The 20,785-nt window shown below is 45.3% G+C and overlaps 1 protein-coding gene across 1 annotated transcript in view; it reads left to right on the top strand.

Annotated features, from left to right (window-relative positions):
* Positions 1-20,785, top strand: part of LOC115174947 (unconventional myosin-VI) — a gene marked incomplete in the record, with an annotated part of 125,570 nt that overhangs the window by 102,396 nt on the left and 2,389 nt on the right. Inside the window, 12 exon segments of the mRNA XM_029733997.1 lie at positions 491-581; positions 898-1,048; positions 3,328-3,536; positions 5,184-5,262; positions 9,437-9,597; positions 9,759-9,800; positions 10,255-10,293; positions 11,270-11,308; positions 13,603-13,709; positions 15,598-15,738; positions 16,665-16,691; positions 20,433-20,651. Coding sequence (XP_029589857.1) covers positions 491-581; positions 898-1,048; positions 3,328-3,536; positions 5,184-5,262; positions 9,437-9,597; positions 9,759-9,800; positions 10,255-10,293; positions 11,270-11,308; positions 13,603-13,709; positions 15,598-15,738; positions 16,665-16,691; positions 20,433-20,651 — 1,305 coding nt within the window.

Genomic DNA, 20,785 nt, shown 5'->3' with positions numbered 1-20,785 from the left:
GCTATCTAACTGGCTCTGGCCATCTGTTTTGTGTGGAGATATCCTCTGATATATTCAGTCTGCCTCATTAAACTCTGAAAACAGTCATTGTGAACCTCTTCATCCTGGACCAAGATATAGCTTTTTCCTCCATTACTCTAGCGTGCTGCGTGCCCTGTTGGCAGACAGTTCACCTCAGCCTGTTACCCTCCAGATATGATCTATTACCTGCCCAGTATACACCTCCAATCTTAGAGGGGCTGTGTCCCTAATGGTATCCTATTCCCGACATAGTGCACTCCTTTCACTATGTACTTTTGAAGTAGTGCACTGTATAGGAAATAGGGTGCCATTTGGGTCACAGACACTCACTGAGGCAACATTTCCATACCGTCTGCTCTCTCTGTGTGAATTACCACCACGGTTGTGGAGTTACTGTGCCAGTCCCTGCAAGTCTGTGAGTGTCTGGGCTGTCAGTCTCATTGTCTCTCGGTCTCTCTCTCTCCCACAGTGAGGAATAAGATGCTGTACCGTGCCAGTGCCTGCATCAAGATGCAGAAGACGGTGCGCATGTGGCTGTGCAGGAAGAAGCACAAGCCGCGGTAGGTGTCGTCTTATCCCTCCTCTCCCTCCCTCCCTCCCTCCCTCCCTCCCTCCCTTCCTTCTCGTTATTCAGCACTTTCACAGCTCAGCGGTGCCAGGCTGCTTAGCACATCATGGCTGCATCGCCACGGAGACAGTCTCATTGGTACCGGCTGGTATACCGCATGACTCTGTCTTATTACCTCTGTAAAGCTCCAGGAGATCTGTAGTGATAAACAACAGAGCCTTGTGGGCAATGGGAAGGGGGCACCATGTGTCTCTGTAATGTTTCAAGTTTAAACCCAAGTGACTAAGTGTGTGTGTGTTGGGGTACAGGATCGATGGGTTGGTGAAGGTGCGTAACCTGAAGAACAGGATGGATAAGTTCAATGAGGTGATCGCCGGCCTGAAGGAGGGGAAGCAGGAGATGAACATGCTGATTCAGGGGCTGGACGCTGCCATCAACACAACCATGCTCAAAATCAAGGTGTGAGAATACTGCCAGCCTTCCATTCTGCAACCTCTCCTTGTTCTCTGCTCCTAAGTCAAACTTCTATATAATCCCTTCTTTTTTACTCTTGCCTGACTTCTATGAGTACAAAAAGTATATTTCGTCAAGATAGTTTGGTGAAACACTTTATTTCATTATTTCTCCACGTTCAACATTGTTTTCTGAATGTCAATACGCCAGCATGTGTATAGAATCAAAGTGTATGACATGGGCGATGACATGTCGTGTTCTCTTCTCCCCTCCATATTTAATCATTCATTAGTTCTCCAAATTCAACATTGTTTTCTGAATGTCAATACGCCAGTGTGTGTGTAGAATCCGCTCAATGTCAGACATGAGATGTGTTCCAAGTGGCGCCCTATTATAGTGCACTTCTTTTGATGGACCCTGGTTAAAAGTAGTGCATTATATGGGGAATAGGGTGCTGTTTGAGACACATCTTATGTCTTTGACATTGAGCGGATTCTACACCCACACTGGCGTATTGACATTCAGAAAACAATGTTGAATTTATCCCAGGGTGAAATATTTAGTGATGGTTGATGGAGGGAATCTTTACCTAACAGGAGGCTTCAGCCAGCCAGATGGTGTGTAATTACGTCTGGTTTAGTCAAACTATGGATTTTGGGTAACCTTTGGGGTACAAAGCCTTTTAAATGAGGGTAGCTTTGACTCCCTCGAGTTATTTTTCAAAATTTTCTCTCAAGATTCAGTGTTTGTCATTTATTTACCGGACCTGATGTTGTTTTGGCAGTGGTACTGTATATCTGGACCTGGCCCTCTCTCTCTACCCGATGGCATCGTGGCTTATTTAGAAGCTAGGAGATATTTTGAATCTTTGTGGAGGGCGGCTGGATTTAATAGGATGTCTTAGTCCACGGGTTATGTTCTGCATTTTGAGATGATATGTATCTTGTCTCGGAGGGCCGTGTATATTACCTTTTGCATTTTTATGGCCCTGCTTATGGTAGTAGCCTTTTAATGATCTATAAAAAAGCCAGGTAAACATTTCATTATTTTGCATCCAACTTATTTGCTAGCCTTTAAAGGTGACACTATTGTAGGGAGTAGCGGGCCTTTAGAAAGAGTAGAGTAGCGGGCCTTTAGAGAGAGTAGAGTAGCGGGCCTTTAGAGAGAGTAGAGTAGCGGGTCTTTAGAGAGAGTAGAGTAGCGGGCCTTTAGAGAGAGTAGAGTAGCGGGCCTTTAGAGAGAGTAGAGTAGCGGGCCTTTAGAGAGAGTAGAGTAGCGGGCCTTTAGAGAGAGTAGAGTAGCGGGCCTTTAGAGAGCGGAGAGTAGCGGGCCTTTAGAGAGCGGAGAGTAGCGGGCCTTTAGAGAGCGGAGAGTAGCGGGCCTTTAGAGAGCGGAGAGTAGCGGGCCTTTAGAGAGCGGAGAGTGGCGGGCCTTTAGAGAGCGGAGAGTAGCGGGCCTTTAGAGAGCGGAGAGTAGCGGGCCTTTAGAGAGCGGAGAGTAGCGGGCCTTTAGAGAGCGGAGAGTAGCGGGCCTTTAGAGAGCGGAGAGTAGCGGGCCTTTAGAGAGCGGAGAGTAGCGGGCCTTTAATTTGACCCCAGATGCATATGAATATTCATCAGCAGAAGACTGTGTTGCTGTAACACATTTGCCTCTAATTCGATCCTATGCCACTGTCTGTGGGGAAGCTCTGTAGATGCCAGCAGTCACAAATGTAGGGTTCTGATTGGGAGAAATGTGTGAGTGCTCAGGTTAGGAGACGGCAGCAACCAGAAATAGGAACTTCCTGGACCATCAGGTGAGGCGGCGTGTGTCTTTATGTTTCAGGAAGGTGTTTGTTTGTATTTCTGTTTGCTGCAAGTAGACACTTTCCGAATCCCAAACCACTCCCTTCCCCTCGCCCCTTGGCTCTCTATTTACAGTACATTCACGCAAGCCACTTCCATATGCTCAATTGTCCTAAATTATTGAGTGTGTAGGGGCTAATTAGACCTTTTAATAGCCACTTTGACCAGCAAGGATGCTGGCTCCAGAGTGAGGTACTAGCCCAACGTATGTTTGGAGTTTGTGCAATTTCATACAAAACAATGGAGAGGCGTGCCTAATTATATACAACATGCATTTGTTTGTGTTTGATTTAGGGGCTTGACACACAAAGAATGAAATACAAAATAAAAATGAAATAAATGAACTGTTCGTCTTTGCTTAGTGTTTATTGAGTTAATGAAGCCAGCCCGGCATTTTGGCTGCAGCCTATTTTAAGGGATTCTACTCTCCTCTTCCCTCAGACCACAGCAATGACCCGCATTGACATGGACCATGAGTACCAGGCCCTGGTGACCAGGTCAGAGGAGCTGCTGACGGCCATGCAGAACAAGAAGAAGGAAGAGGAGGAGAAGGAGCGACTGAAGAAGATCCAGGAGGAGATGGCGAGAGAGAAGAAGAGGAGGGAGGAGGAGGAGCAGCGCTGCAAGCAGGACAAAGAGGACAGGCGTCTGTGAGTTGGGGAGATGCGAGGGATGAAGAGAGGGAGCCGAGGTGCTCCGACACATTAGTCATGCCTAGTATCCTGCCCCTCTTCTTATTGGTGTATGTAAAGCCTTGTAAGACCAACCGATGGTCCATTATCCATCACAAGTCACTAGCTCCTAATTTAATCATTTACACCCGTGGGAATTGATCTATATGAATAGGGACACATTTAATTTTCTTGACTAAATAAATATGAAAAGCATATGCATTGCCATGGTAGCAATTGAAAGGGAACAGTGTAGAGATCATGGGGAACTGATTAGACCAAAGGTTCGAACACAACAGTTCACCTGACACAAGACTGAATCCAAACATTATGTTTTATGTGCCGTTTACATTTACTGTGCTTTTCTCCGCATTTGTTGAAAATACCCTGGATGCATTCAGTAACATGATAAGACTGTTCCTGGAAATTGCGGGATGTCTTAGTTTCAACATAAGACGAAAAAGAATTACAGCAGTTTAAGTGAGAGGACTGACTGGTGTGACCACACACCTATCCAAAGTGTACACAGTTCCTAAGCTATTTCAATGCACTCCTATGACTCAGTCTTCAGCAATCAGGTACTTATTGAGCTCTCCTAGCTGTACCGATGAGGAACTAGAGCAAACACACTTGTAGTTATTTAGTTTGGAGCACAACCCTGCATCCCCGCCATCACACAGTTACTGTCGTTTATGCAATCCAAAAACGGTCTATTATAAATCAATCTGGGTCCAGTGGGCATCATTTGAAAGCTTGTTCTTTTGCCAATATGACTAGCTAAGTTATAAAGTGTTAGGCTTTCACAGGGCAATTCAGAGAAACAGATCATCATGTTGGTGGCATAGAAAGGACTCATAAGTGGATTCAGGTCCGGCAAATTTTCTTCACAATAAATAAACAGGCTCATTTTGTTCAGAACAACCCAGGAAATGACGACATGTCAACTGGTAACTGTACATCATAAATGTTGACACTATATGACATGGCTTTTATGATTTAGAAATTTGAAGTGCACATTTGGACTCACAGCTGTCTGCCTTGCTTGTACGACGTCAAAGCGATATTTATTAGAATCCTCAACGTCACATCTTTGGAATTACATCAAGTCATCTTAGTTTACAGAATTTCCCTCACTCAGAGAATCACTCAGACAACAAGAAAATTGCCCAATTACCAGGTGTGATGGGGGCAACTTGTTGTCACGAGCTGTGCTCAAGTATAGAACGGCTGTCAGTCAAAACCCATATAACACTGTGAAGCGCAGAGAACCCTCTAGCATGTTACTGTAGGGATGATTTATTTGGGCCAATGAATTGATGCGACTGTTTACTGCAGATCTGTAGCAGCATCCTAACTGGATGGATAAAGTTATTTATTGGGGCTGTTGGTAAAACTGGTTTTCCCTCAAGTCTGTAGTAGGATGGATAAAGTATTGATTGGCCTTGACTAATATTGAGCAGCGGCTGTACAGTATAAGCTCTTTCCATTACTTATGGTACAGTATTGGTTAGGAAGTCCAAACTTTATAAAGTATTGATTAGGAAGTCCAAACTTTATACAGTACTGGTTAGGATCTTTATATCGCAGTGACACCAGACATTAATAACCTTTCTTACTCTTCCTCAGGAAAGCGGAGATGGAGCTGAAGCGGAAACACGAAGAAGAGGAGCGGAAGCAGAGAAAGGAAGAGGAGAGGAAGCTTCAGGTTAGTGACAGTTTTCTTCTTCCACTGTTGGTTTCTCCTGGTCACTGTCTGCCGCAGGGCGTAAGGAGTTAACAATCTGGCTTCAGTACAATGCTCCACTTCCCCTGCTCTACTTCTCAATGTTCTCTGGCAGGAGAGCTCAGTCAAACATCTGTGTTGTTCTTTCCCCACCACCGGCCTCTCTATCTCTTTCTCTCTCTCGCCATCTCTTTCTTTCTCTCTCTGACATCTTTCTCTCTCTCTGTCTGTCTCTGTCTCACTCCATCTCTCTCACTCTCACTGGCCGACCGACCATACTCCCAGTCACTCCAGTTCTGTGGAGATAAGACATCTGAGGGTAATATACTGTTTGTCTGGCTTCCCATGTTGTCCAATTGGACAGGGAAAGCTCCGATAACCCCCAGAGATCTGACCCCAGATAAGCTACAGGCGTTTAATGCTGAAAGCTGCTCCCTAAGATCAAAGTGTCTTGCCTTGTGCCCACCCTGAGCCCGGGGCAGGCTTGGTGCTTTTCAAACAGCCTTTTTACTCTTTAGATTCACCATCATATTGGGCTTCTGTGCACGCGTTGGTGTAAATATTCATGATACGCACTGCAGATGTTTGAGTTTTGGGAGGAAAAAACGACATCAAACTTCTTCTAACTTCAGAGTGATGTTTTTTCTCCAATGTTCATATTAGTTTTTCTTATCCACAAATGCCTTCAAGGGAACTTTTCTTCCAAAATGAGTTTCGTAGGTTGTTCTCTGAACTCAATTTAAAAAAAAAAAGTCAGATCATCTTTTCAACACTGCCCCTGCTCCCTAACTCTGAGGTGTTAGCAGGCTGCTTGTTCCCTAACTCTGAGGTGTTAGTAGGCTGCTTGTTCCCTAACTCTGAGGTGTTAGCAGGCTGCTTGTTCCCTAACTCTGAGGTGTTAGTAGGCTGCTTGTTCCCTAACTCTGAGGTGTTAGTAGACTGCTTGTTCCCTAACTCTGAGGTGTTAGCAGGCTGCTTGTTCCCTAACTCTGAGGTGTTAGTAAACTGCTTGTTCCCTAACTCTGAGGTGTTAGTAGATTGCTTGTTCCCTAACTCTGAGGTGTTAGACTGCTTTCTCAATTCTCGCCCCTGGATGGTGGCCAGCTCCAGCAGACTACGGCGAACGCTCGCTGAGGGACCCACAGGCAGAAGAAAGGCTCATTAGTGCATGTGTAAGGTGTCTAATCAGGCCCTGTCTCACACAGTCTCCTTCTCCACATCTGTATGAGAGGCACACACACACACACACACACACACACACACACACACACACACACACCACACACACACAGAGCGAGACTGCTGTACGCAGATGACCTGGTGCTGCTGTCTCCCACTAAGGAGCAGTTACAGCAGCAGCACTGGTTCTAACAGATCTGTGCTCTGATAGTTAACCTAAAGAATTCAAATATAATGATATTCCAAACGAGGTCTGGAAATCAGGATCACAAATATGAATTCTATTTGGACACAGTTTTAATAGAACACTTCAAAAACGACAAGTATCTAGGACCAAATATCAGCAACACATGGCTGTGAACGAGCTGAGTGACAAAGCATGAAGAGCATTCTATGACATTAAAAGGAACTTAGAATCTGGCTCAAAATGTTCATTTCATTTATGGAACCTATTGCTCTATATGGCAGCGAAGTATGAAATAATGAATTTACCAAATGGGACAAACATCCAATTGAAATACTGCATGCAAAGTTTTGCGAGACTGTATTGCAAGTGCAAAGAAAAAATTGGGGCAATTACCCCCTCCTTATTCGAATAGGAAAAACGGCCATCAAATTTTACAACCATCTAAAAACAAAACATTTCATAACACAGCCCTACAATGTCAAGACATGAAACAAGAGGAGAGTCCCCTCAGTCAACTGGTTCTAAGGCTCAGTTCACTAACCCAAACCAACCCCATAGAGCCTCAGGACAGCACTCAGAAAATCTGGCCCAACCAAATCATCACAAAACAAAAAGAAATACTTCACCTATTGGAAAGAAACCACCAAAAAGTCAACTTCAATGCTATTTGGCTCTGAACAGACAGTACATGGTGGCAGACTATCTGACCACTGTGACTGAGAGTCAGTGTTTTCCTCAGTTTTCTAGGTACAGACTGTGTGCACAGTCTGGCTATAGAGACTGGTCGTCACAGACAAACCTGGCTGCCCAGAGAGGACAGGCTGTGCTCACTCTGCTCCAGGGGAGAGGTAGAGGCAGAGCTGCATTTCCTATTACACTGTGACAAATACTCAGACCTAAGAGAATATTTCTTTCCCAAAATTATCCTTCAGTACAAAGAATTTGAAACTATAAAACCCGAGAGACGGCCAGTGAAAAGTGCACTAATGTCAATAATATTCCCCGTTTTGTTTTGGCTTTCATACTGTGTCATGTGTCTTCTCAGTCATGTTGAGACTGACTATTGCTTTAATGTATTGTTATTCTCATTAATATTGTTGTTGTTGTTAATGGTGATACCATTTCCACTACTACTATTATTATGGATGTCTTATTGCTGTTGGTCACACCGTTGCTGTTATATGTGTATTTTGACAATGTAAGTCATTTAACTTACCATGGCAATAAAGGCTATTTGATTGAATTGAGAGAGACACAGAGAGAGAGACACACACATACACAGATGGACAGAGAGACACACACACACACACACACACACACACAGAGAGAGAGAGACAGAGATCCAGAAAAGAGACGTTAAATTCTACAACCACCGAAAAGGAAGCGGTTCCCAAACCTTCCATAACAAGCCATCACCTACAGGGAGATGAACCTGGAGAAGAGTCCCCTAAGCAAGCTGGTCCTGGGGCTCTGTTAACAAGCACAAAGGACAGCAACACAATTAGACCCAACCAAATCATGAGAAAACAAAAAGATAATTACTTGACCCATTGGAATTTACAAAAAAACAGTAAACTAGAATGATATTCGGCCCTTAACAGAGAGTACACGTTGGCAGAATACCTGATCACTGTGACTGACAAACTTAAGGAAAGCTTTGACTATGTACAGACTCAGTGAGCGTAGCCTTGCTATTAGGAAAGGCCGCCGTAGGCAGACCTGGCTCTCAAGAGAAGACAGACTATGTGCACACTGCCCACAAAATGAGGTGGAAACTGAGCTGCACTTCCTAACCTCCTGCCCAATGTATGACTATATTAGAGATACATATTTCCCTCAGATTACACAGACCCACAAAGAATTGGAAAAACAAATCGAATTTTGATGAACTCCCATATCTATTGGGTGAAATACCACAGTGTGCCATCACAGCAGCAAGATGTGTGACCTGTTGCCACAAGAAAAGGGCAACCAGTGAAGATCAAACACCATTGTAAATACAACCCATATTTGTTTATTTATTTTCCCTTTTGTACTTTAACTATTTGCAAATCATTACAACACTGTATATAGACATATGTCATTTTAAATGTCTTTATTCTTTTGGAACTTGTATGAGTGTAATATTTACTGTTCACTTTACTGTTGATTTCACTTTTGTTTATCCATTTCACTTGCTTTGGCAATGTAAACCATGCCAATGAAGCCCCTTGAATTGAATTAAAATTGCGAGACCGACAAAGACCGACTGAGAGAGAATGTTGGGCTTAGAGAGAGAGAGAGGGAAACACAGAGAGACACACAGGTGCTTATATTTATCCTATTCTTGTCCTTTGTGTTACTGTGGGTGACCCAAAGAGAGTGTGAGTGTGAGGAAGCTGCCAAAGGGACTGAAGAAGGTGCCAAACAGAGTATCACCCAATTTTCTGAACCTGGAGATACACCGAACCTGCAGGGATGGGCTGCTATTTTGAGAGCACTGGAAAATGTTAGGCCTATGTTATATCTCAAGGCTTTTGATCTGACAGCTTTTCCCTGTTTCTGGTACCCTTCATGAGTCTGGCTGGGGCTGGGCAGAGAATGACTTATGAATGACTTATGAGTGGACATGGTGCAGGCAGGACAATCCAATCATATTACTGGGTCTGTCCAAACCCCCAGCTGCCCTGCATCCCTTATTATGGGGAGTAAAGAACCACTCACAGTAGTATTGTGATTTGCGTATTTGTGTGTGTGAGTGTGCATGCGTGCGTGCGTGCGCATTTATTCAAACATGCCGTCTCTCTGCAGGCAGAGATGGATGTTCAGCTGGAGGCTGAGCGGGAGGAGGCGGCGGCGCGTCAGAACATCCTGGAGCAGGAGAGGCGCGACAGAGAGCTGGCCATGAGGATCGCCCAGAGCGAGGCTGAACTCATCCCAGAGGACACCCTGAACGACGCAGGCCTGCGCAGGTAACAGCTCACTAACATACCTCCATACACTGTCTCTACCCCTCTGATGTGAAGCAGAGATGGGGCTTGATGTGGACTTTGGAGAGACGGAAATATATTTTTCATCTCTGAGCGTCAGTAGGCCCACGTAACCAATCTCTTCTCTTCTTCTCTTCTCCCAGTAACGGCACCTCAGGTGGTCCATCCTCCCCAGAGAGAGCTACGTAAGACACCAAGATTCAACCCTTTAATCCCCCCAGTCCAACCAAACCTGACCACCCCTTGACCACTGAACCATAACTTCACTGCATACTGTAGCAATCTTTTAAGTCAACCAACCAACCTTAACTCTATCAAGCAAGCACAGCCATTGATCGATGATAGGCTAATTATGATATTTAAACAATCTCATAATTCAACTTCCTAATCAGAATCACCTTTATTTACATGTACAAGGAATTTTACCTCAGAATTAGATTCTCAGACATGACTGAATCACTTTGAATGTCAATAATTTCCCTTTATTTTCTAATTAATGTCAGAGATGAATGATCTATCCTTTAACCAATCAAAGTAAGAGAGGAAAGGGAATTACCTTTTCTTCCAGTTCCTGATTGGCTCCTGTATTGTGTACAGTGTCAGAGTTCCATTGTAATCCTCACCGTTCTCTTGTTGCAGTGGACCTGGTGGATCTCAAAAGCTCAAGAGCATGTCCATGTAGGTTACATTTAAACACCTCCTTCACTATGTTTAAACACACCTTCAGCACTCTGGCACTTTTTTTATTCCATAGTGGTACACATAGAATATCACACTTTATATCAATTTTGATGCATGCTTTTGTTTGTATTTTTTTGAAATATTGAGGCTGAAAAGAATGCATTGTAGAAAAGCAACTGCTAAGCTGGCTGCACTGGCCATTATCTTGATATTACTAATCTATTCTACTATACGCAGTAGCACCGAAACTAGCATCTGGTAACTAGACCTCAGCTCCCCACAGCCCCTAAACCCAACCAACTCACTAACTTGTGTTTCATGGATGTGTCACATTGTGAATCAGATACATTCTGCTGTACACTCACCTGTATGACACTCTCTGAAGTGCTGTTTTGGAGGGTCCTAATGGATTTGCCGTATGGTTACTTTCTCTGTTTCGGTCCATTTCGCTGTTTTTTTTAAGCCCTTGATCAATTTCTGGGAAATGTGCTCTCTCGTCAGGTAATAAGGAATCACTATGAAGGACAATTCCACAGGATCTAGACGGAGTGTAGATATTAGAACGTGGACGTTGGCTCAATGTGCGTCACCTGAGAGTGTCCCAATCAGGAAGAGAAGCTCTTGTAATTATGCAACATCTTCCTCCTCAGAACAGCAGGAAGGAGGTTCACATTCTGAGCTCTGGGCTGTTTTTACAGCCTCATGCTGAAAAGATCACACACACATTACGCACACACACACACACGCTGACAGATCAGCCTCTGTATGTCACGCCACCTGTAAAGCATCAGCGTTCTTGTTAGGGAGAAGAGTGTTGTCTACACATGCACACACTTCTCTCTCTCTACACGTGGTCTTCCTCTGTGTGCCGTCTTAGAACTGCAATCATTGTACACGTGTGACAGTTGGATGGGATTGAAAGTGTCTCCGTGGTTCTAACTGTTATTGTGCTGGGCTCATCATGTCCTTTTAGGGAGGAAATGGCCAAGGAAATGTCTGAGCTTCTGTCTAGGTGGGTAGAGATCCTTACTTTAAGTTCCATGAATGACATCTCAGAAAATCTTCACAATCACTTTAAACTCAATGGATGGAAACGGCATGATCAACAGAAGTATATGTGTGAATAAATACTAATCGTCTTAATTAGGGGTAATTCTGCATAATTCCACACAATTAACCATTAATCATTGTTGAGAATTCCTACACAATGGGGTGGGGCTCCCCACCATGCAAATGAATGATTGGTTTTCAAATCAGACTGTCTTTTTAAGTTGTTAGATCTCAGACAATAACTTACTTTTAGCTAGCTTTTATTTCAAATACCGGTAAGTAAATAATGTCGAGATTGTCTACAATGGGACCTTGTCATATGTGGGTTCTAACTATTATAGTTAGTCACACATTATATAAGTTAGCCTTGTCCTGATTCCTGACTCACTGGTATCACACTGTAGTAGAGCAGCTGTTCTTTATTGGATCCCCATTAGCTGATGCCATGGGGCCAGCCTCGCGCCATCAGAATGACTGAATGACTGACGTTTGACCCGGAGGCCACACCCAGCAGGCAATACTGTCACTTTGTCTGTGTACTAATTGGCTCAAGCCGTCTGCCTCTACTCCTCATAGTGACACATGGCCACCGGCCACAGGAAGTGGTAGCAGTGGTGAAGTGGTGACAGGCCCTCTAGCCCAAGGTTAATGGAACAGCGTGCTTCTGGGGTCCCTGGAATAGCCACCAACTGCTCCAAGTCTGCGAGGCCAGCTCCCCTGGGTGGAGAGGCTCAATTGCTCAGTCAGTCAATAGGATTAAGGCGTAGGTGGCCCAGGGCCCGCCCCCTAACTCCAGCCTCAGATCCAGAGAGTCAGTGTTCTAAAAGTGGCAAATCCCAGCCAGGACTTAATCAGCAGTCAGCAGCACTGTGGTGGAGGTGACGGCAGAATAGACAAGCAACAAACAGCTGGAGGGGAGAAGTACACATAGGACCAGTTTCCTGGAGACAGGTTAAGTCTTTAATCTTTGTCTGGGAAACCCTCCCTTACAATGACCGGTCAAAATAATGCAGTACTGGAGCAGTTCCATGACCAACAAGCTGCCTCACGTTACAGAAACCTGCTCCTATGCACCGTTCCAGCTCCATATAGGAGTTGGGTTTTGAATAGGCTGTGTTACTGCTGTGGGGTTGTTGAATTTCTCTTGTACAGTGCATCTGACCAACTCCACATTATCCCCCTTATCAGCCTGCTGCCAAATTATGACCTTTGAAATCTCTTTCCTTGTGGATCGTGTCTACTGTGGAGTAGGGTGACATTTCCCTAGACAGTGATCTTAAGTCAGTTTTGCGTTTTTCCCACAAATAGTTGCAGTTTGATGTTTGTCATGGATCTTGCCATGGAGGCAGAACTGAGCGGTTTCCGCTAGATAGGCAAGCTGCAAAGTCAAAATTGTCTATTTTGTCTAAAAAGCATGTACTTTTTTAATCCTAATTTAAAGTTAGTGTTAGGCATTAGGATGTGCAGTGTGGTTAGGTTTAAAATCAGATTTGATGGCTTTGTGGCTGTGCCAGCTAGTGACCACCTGGATCTGTACCCAGGGAAAACTTCACCCCGGAGCCGCCACTGTATTCTGCTCTTGTTTTGGTTGTAACCCCACTGTGCTGGTTGTAACCCCACTGTGCTTGATGTAACCCCACTGTGCTGGTTGTAACCCCACTGTGCTGGATGTAACCCCACTGTGCTGGTTGTAACCCCACTGTGCTGGATGTAACCCCACTGTGCTGGTTGTAACCCCACTGTGCTGGATGTAACCCCACTGTGCTGGTTGTAACCCCACTGTGCTGGTTGGGTTGTAACCCCACTGTGCTGGTTGGGTTGTAACCCCACTGTGCTGGTTGTAACCCCACTGTGCTGGTTGTAACCCCACTGTGCTGGATGTAACCCCACTCTGCTGGATGTAACCCCACTGTGCTGGATGTAACCCCACTCTGCTGGTTGTAACCCCACTGTGCTGGTTGCAACCCCACTGTGCTGGTTGCAACCCCACTGTGCTGGATGTAACCCCACTGTGCTGGATGTAACCCCACTGTGCTGGATGTAACCCCACTGTGCTGGTTGTAACCCCACTGTGCTGGTTGTAACCCCACTGTGCTGTATGTAACCCCACTGTGCTGGTTGTAACCCCACTGTGCTGGTTGTAACCCCACTGTGCTGGTTGTAATCCCACTGTGCTGGTTGTAACCCCACTGTGCTGGTTGTAACCCCACTGTGCTGGTTGTAACCCCACTGTCCTGGATGTGTCTGTGTTGCCAGAGGCCCACAGGTTCAGGCTACCAAAGCTGCTGCTGCTGGCACCAAGAAGTACGAGCTCAGCAAGTGGAAATACGCCGAGCTGAGGGACGCCATCAACACATCTTGTGGTAAGAAAGTCAGCCATGCCAAACATGTGGTTGAAAGATCATTAAGAAACTTGACTCTGACATTTTGCTGTGATATTGCTCTTAACGAACCTCATGTAATATTGAACTGTCAAAGTTAACCCTAAGCAACTGTTTTGCTTAGGGTTAAAAGTGAGCTATGATTTTACAGCTTTTACTTCTATGTTTATTTATTAATACCCACCTTATTACTTCATCACTTCGTTTTACATGTTGATCAAATTCTTCTATCATTTGGTAGAACAGTATGGTACCAGTGTTCAAATGTAGTGCACTATGTAGGGAATAGGGTTTCATTTGGGACGTAGACTCATTGGCAGCTCCCCAGTTCCGTGTCGTATGTGTCAGATATGCCCAAAAATAGGTATCTCGGGCTGCAGACCCATCTGTATTGAAAGTAAAACATCTCTGTTTTCCTTCCAAACGATCAGGCATGCTGATGTTCAGTAGTATGCACATTGCAGGAAGACATTTTGACAGTGAAATTACTCATTTATCTGGAGGGTAGGAAGCCATATTTGTGCACTCAACTTTAGCAAGGCACTTAGCAGGTATTAACCATCTAATTTCACACCATATTTCACTCTGGGACTTCAGCCGGTATGCTGATTGACAACATAAATGCATTTTAATCCTAGCAGCAATTGTTTTAGAATTTCATGAAGACAGATTGACAATGAAACTCATGATGTCTCGTCTTTTTTCTTTTATGACTTTTAAATTGTTATTAAAGTAATGAAAATCTTCGAGTAGTATGTCTCAGACTGTCTGTTGGTAGTCCTCCATCCATCTGTCTGTTGGCAGTCCTCCATCCATCCATCCATCTCTCTGTCGGTAGTCCTCCATCCATCCATCTGTCTGTTGGTAGTCCTCCATCCATCCATCTGTCTGTTGGTAGTCCTCCATCCATCCATCCATCTGTCTGTTGGTAGTCATCCATCCATCCATCTGTCTGTTGGTAGTCCATCCATCCATCCATCTGTCTGTTGGTAGTCCTCCATCCATCTGTCTGTTGGTAGTCCTCCATCCATCCATCTGTCTGTTGGTAGTCATCCATCTGTCTGTTGGCAGTCCTCCATCCATCTGTCTGTTGGTAGTCCTCCATCCATCCATCTGTCTGTTGGTAGTCCTCCATCCATCCGTCTGTCTGTTGGTAGTCATCCATCCATCTGTCTGTCTGTTGGTAGTCATCCATCCATCTGTCTGTCTGTTGGTAGTCATCCATCCATCTGTCTGTCTGTTGGTAGTCCTCCATCCATCCATCTGTCTGTTGGTAGTCATCCATCCATCCATCTGTCTGTCTGTTGGTAGTCCTCCATCCATCCATCTGTCTGTTGGCAGTCCTCCATCCATCCATCTGTCTGTTGGCAGTCCTCCATCCATCCATCTGTCTGTTGGTCGTCAGGCCGTCCGTCTGTCTGTTGGCAGGCCGTCCGTCCGTCTGTTGGCCGGCCGTCCGTCTGTCTGTTGGCCGGCCGTCCGTCTGTCTGTTGGCCGGCCGTCCGTCTGTCTGTTGGCCGGCCGTCCGTCTGTCTGTTGGCAGGCCGTCCGTCCGTCAGTTGGCCGTCCGTCCGTCAGTTGGCCGTCCGTCTGTTGGCAGTCCGTCCGTCTGTTGGCAGTCCGTCCGTCTGTTGGCAGTCCCTCCGTCCGTCCGTCAGTTGGCCGTCCGTCCGTCCGTCTGTTAGCAGTCCCTCCGTCCGTCTGTCTGTGTGTAGCTCTGACCATGGTGGTTCTAATTGGCTGTTATACTTCAGTACCTGCTATGCTCTCATATTTCTCCCTCCCTTTCTTCTCTCTCTTCCTTTCCTTTTCTTTTTCTCTCCTCTCTCTCCCATTCTCTCTCTTTTTTTCTCTGTCTCTCCACCTGCAGACATTGAGTTGCTGGCTGCCTGCCGAGAGGAGTTCCACCGCCGGCTGAAGGTCTACCACGCCTGGAAGTCAAAGAACAAGAAGCGTGGCAACAACCCCGGCATCACAGAGCAGAGAGCCCCCAAATCAGTCACCGACTATGGTAAGGGACCCCAACCCGCAGGGGATATTTCAGACAGTGTTATACAGTACAACATCACTGTAGCTGTCTTTTTCAATGCTTTGATAGGTGTGATTCGGGAAAACATCCATTGTTATTCTGCTCCCAATACCCTAGAGGAGACAAACCCAAAGAGACTGTCTCGGTCAGAGTTTTAGCCCCCTATTGAGTATTCTAATATAGTACTGATACTAGTGAATCATTTGGGACACATCCTAGTGGTGGCTGCTCTCTTCCTCCAGCCTGACCTCTTCTCATTGTTCTCCATAGAAACCTGTGCTGTCTTGCTCCTGCTTCTGCTTCATTTCCATGAGCAGTCACCATGACGACAAAGAGCTATTTTTCCCCCGTGTGACAGAGTGCAGACACAATTTATTTTAGTCTGTTAGACTACTGATTGGACCACATACCCAGCCCCCATAGAATTACATACAGAATCATCATGTATAATTATAGGGTCTGTAGCTATGCCCAGCCCCCACCTCTCACTTAGTGGGCATACACAGCACAGTACCAGCTATACCTCTACCTGCTCTCTGACACAATAACAAGCCAGAGGCTGAGGAGAGCTCATATTTTCAGGATCCTAGCATAATATAGCCTACAATCTAATGATTTTGCTTGTGAATGACCATATACAGTGGCATGACCCTCCCTGTTCTTCCATGCCTATGGTGTCATCCATTTAGGCCGGTCCTGGCTACCGTAAACACATGTAAAGATGTGGTAATGACTGTCATTATATATAATGGTTTCTTCTTCCTCTAACATCCCCTAACATCTATGATGATGTGATGGGCTCAAATCCATTTGTCATTCCATGATCTAGTCTTGCATGTTGTTTGTTTCATACCTGTGTCATATTGCATGTGATGTTTGTAAGTGTAACCTGGCATGTTTACTTTCAGATCTCGCACCTCGTGTGAGACAAGCACGTAAGTGGTTCTCCACGATGTAGCAGCATCACTAACCTCAGCCCCTAACCCATCTATTAACCAGGGGGAAACGGAGGGGGGTGGTACTCACTACCCTGTGTGGAAGGGTTTTACTTTCTGTTTTGGGATGCACGCTATTTCCTTGTAGTGCACTACTTTTTACCAGGACCCATAAGGCTCTGGTCAACAGTAGTGCACTATATAGGAAATAGGGTGTAATTTGGTATGCAACCTTGGTGATGGCGTAAGGAATCTTAGAGCAACTGGTTTCTTTCTTTCGTCTTTAGATTGCATTTTATTTTATTCCTGGGACAGAAGAAGGTTATTAAGAGGTTGTCAACTAAGTGCACCTGGCATTCTTTGAAGATTATTAAGGGGGTGTCAACTAAGTGCACCTGGCATTCTTTGAAGATTATTAAGGGGGTGTCAACTAAGTGCACCTGGCATTCTTTGAAGATTATTAAGGGGGTGTCAACTAAGTGCACCTGGCATTCTTCGAAGATTATTAAGGTGTAGGCTATTGTACGAGACACAGTGTAGTCAAACGTCTAACGTAAGCTGATCGAGAATGAGGATGTGCACAAAGAGATTTCAAAGTGCCTAAATAGCTGCTGTTATGGATGCTGATGCAAATGTGATGTGGCTACGCTGACAATGCCTGAGCACTTTTAGCTCCCAATCAGGCTAAATTGTGTTTGGGATGGATGTGTGGGCGCATCCCAAATGACACCTTACTCCTCACATGCTGACCACACCGCTCGCGTTGCAAAATAAATGTACACATGCATGTTGTTCAATCATTGCACCCACACTGCTCACGCGCGTCAGCGAGCGTCTCTGTAGCCAGGCGCTAAAATAGAACTTGGTTCTATTTGTGACACTTGAAGCGCTGCAAGTTCCCCTCTCCCATCTCCTCATTGGTTTTTAGGAGAATATACCCACGTGCTATTTCCTCATTGATTTTTAGGAGCATATACCCACGTGGGGGATTGAAAGATGAACTAAGGTCCACACTCCAGTCCAGTTGGTGGTGACAATGCACCTTAAAGTTGGTTGCCAACCGCCATATAAAATCCAAAGAAGAAGCCTGAAGGAGGAGAGATTACTAGAAACAAACTCTGTTTACTCCTTTTTAAAATGTGTATTCTTTACCCATTTTTCTCCCCAATTTCGTGATATCCAATTGGTAGTTAGTCTTGTCCCATTGCTGCAACTCCCGTACGGACTCGGTAGAAGCGAAGGTCGAGAGCGGTGCATCCTCCGAAACCCAGCCAAGCCGCACTGCTTCTTGACACAACGCCCGCTTAACCCGGAAGCCGGCCACATCAATGTGTCGGAGGAAACACTGTTCACCTGGCGATCGTGTCAGCGTGCATTGCGCTTGGCCCGACACAGGAGTCGCTAGTGCGCGATGGGACAAGAACCTCCCCTAACCCGGACGAAGCTGGGCCAATTGTGCGCCGCCCCATGGGTCTCCCGGTCACTGCCGGCTGCGACAGAGCCTGGACTCGAACCAGGATCTCTAGTGACACAGCTAGCACTGCAATGCAGTGCCTTAGACCACTGTGCCACTCGAAAGGCCTGTTTACCCTTTTGTCTGTGGATTAATTGTCGGAGTAGAGGACCTTGTGCGTTTCAGGTAAAATAACAACCCGATGTTTATATCCCAGGATGAATTGGCTAGCAACAGCAAGCTAGCTAGCTAAATGGTCATAAATGTTTAAGGCTTTTCGGCCTGTCCCCAAATTAATATAGTTCAGAGTTGGTTTTGATATTTCAACCTGCGTGTCCTGATCGCGTCTGGTGTGGGTGGACAAAATCAACATGCACACGTCGCGCCCGGTCAAGTCAGCATGTTAGCACTACTTTTGAAATCTTCTGAAAAGAACAGGAATTTCGCATTAATATGAAAAGCATACACTAAAATATGAAAATACTACATGTCATGTCTCAAAATCTATCTTACCTTTGTATTGTTTTATGTTCTCCTGATTTGAGAAGGAATATGACGAGTTCAACGTTGAGCCTGTCAGTTAATTCTCTCGCAGCATCCAGCCTAGCTGACGCAATGCTATTTTCCTGATTTTTATTAAAAAAATTATTACCACTTATTTTCTCTGGCCTCCATTGATTTAGTCACCCTAATGTTGACCATCCTGCAAGGGTAAAAACTCCAATAACTTTTGACATGAAGTTTGAACCATTGGCTTTCTTAGAGGAGTATCTATATAATTAACAGATTATTTACCCATTGGTCCAAAATATGCAATTTGATTGGACACCCCAGAGCAGGGGTACTCTCTAATGTTATTCATTCTCTATCTGTTTTCCTTACATGACTTTTGTACAATCTTTATAGTTTATTTCAACTTCATAATTATTTTAAGAGACCCCAGCGTTTCCCAAACTAAGACCTCGGCACCGCAAGGGGAGCACATTTTGGATTTTGCCCTAACATTACACAGCTAATTCACATTATTAAAGCTTGAAGATGAGTTCATTATTTTCATCAGCTGTGTAGTGCTAGTGCAAAAAACCCAAGGACCGAGTTTGGCAAGCCCTGCCCTCAACCCCTGCCCTACGAGGTCCGGAGCCTGATGATTTTCTGTTCTACCTGATAATGAATTGCACCCACCTGGTGTCCCAGGTCTAAATCAGTCCCTGATTGGAGGGGAAGAATGAGAAGAAGCAGTGGAAATGGCTTCAAGGTCCAGATTGGAGTTTGAGGGCCCTATAGATTATATATACAGTATGTCACTGGAACAAATGCCACAAAGAAATTATATCGGTCACTCTCGGTTTCAGCTTTCTCTCTGGACAAAAACGAGGAAGGGACTCTGAACGGTGTTGGGAATAGGTGGGTGGCCATTGCTGTTCCTTGTCTCTAGTTAATATAATACCTCCATGGGGTTGGGGTGCCGACATGTCAGCGTCTTCACAGTTAGTCACAAACTTTTCTACTTCTACTAAGTTGGAGTGAAAGATCCATTTCATTTGGTGACAGAGGATCTGGGATATGTTGCTTTAAAGGAAAGGATCCATACTGTACTGTGTTTATACTATACTGTATCCATACTCCAGTCCTCCAGTACCACCAACAGCACAGATTTTTGTTGTAGCCTCGGACAAGCACACCTGATTCAACTTGTCAACTAATTATCAAGCCCTCAATGAATGGAAATAGGTGTTTTTTTTGTCTGAGGTACAACAAAAATGTGTGCTGTTGAGGGGTACCGGAGGACTGGGGTTGGAAACCATTGCTGTACCACACCTGTCAACAGGGCTGAGGCTACTCTACCACAGTCTTCCTCTGGTCCTTTTATCCATAGAGCCTCCCACCCATCCACCCCCTTCATTCACTATCCCTCATTTATTTATGCTCCACTTTGTATTGAATATGCAAATCTATGCTCTTTATGTTTTGATACGAGCGTTCAAACTCTTTAACAAACACCTGACATGCTGTGTGTCGCTCTGATTTACTCCCCCTTTGATCAGTAGCTTTGTGATCTACTGCTAGTGCTCCCCAGCTCGAGCACGAGCTCGAGCAACATTACACTCCCTGCATCCCTATTTGTTCCTGTTACTTCCCAGTCTATTGGTTTCTGTTACCATTCATATTGGTTCCTGTTTCTACCCCATCCCTATTGTTTAGGCATTTGTTCCTTCCCATTCCTATTGGTTCCTGTTCCCATTCCAATCAACAAGCGTCATTTGTCTAACTAGCCCCTCCCCCAACAGCCCAGGCGAACTCAGCCCCGCCCATCCCAGCCAGGCAACATGAGGTGGCCATGAACAGGCAGCAGCGCTACTTCCGCATCCCCTTCATCCGGCCCGGGGACCAGTACAAGGACCCCCAGAACAAAAAGAAGGGCTGGTGGTACGCCCACTTTGACGGGCCCTGGATCGCCAGACAGATGGAGCTGCACCCGGACAAGCAGCCCATCCTGCTGGTGGCAGGTCAGTCAGTGACACAGAACTCATAGTATAGGGGATCTTCTCTCTCTCTCTCTCTCTCTCTCTCTCTCTCTCTCTCTCTCTCTCGTGTGCGCGCTCATTTATCTCTCTCGTGTGCGCGCTCATTTATCTCTCTC

The sequence above is a fragment of the Salmo trutta genome, chromosome 35, assembly GCF_901001165.1.
Source record: "Salmo trutta chromosome 35, fSalTru1.1, whole genome shotgun sequence".
Classification (NCBI taxonomy): Eukaryota; Metazoa; Chordata; class Actinopteri; order Salmoniformes; family Salmonidae; genus Salmo; species Salmo trutta.
The sequence above is the reverse complement of the archived record's forward strand: the minus strand, read 5'-3'. Positions and strand labels throughout refer to the sequence as shown.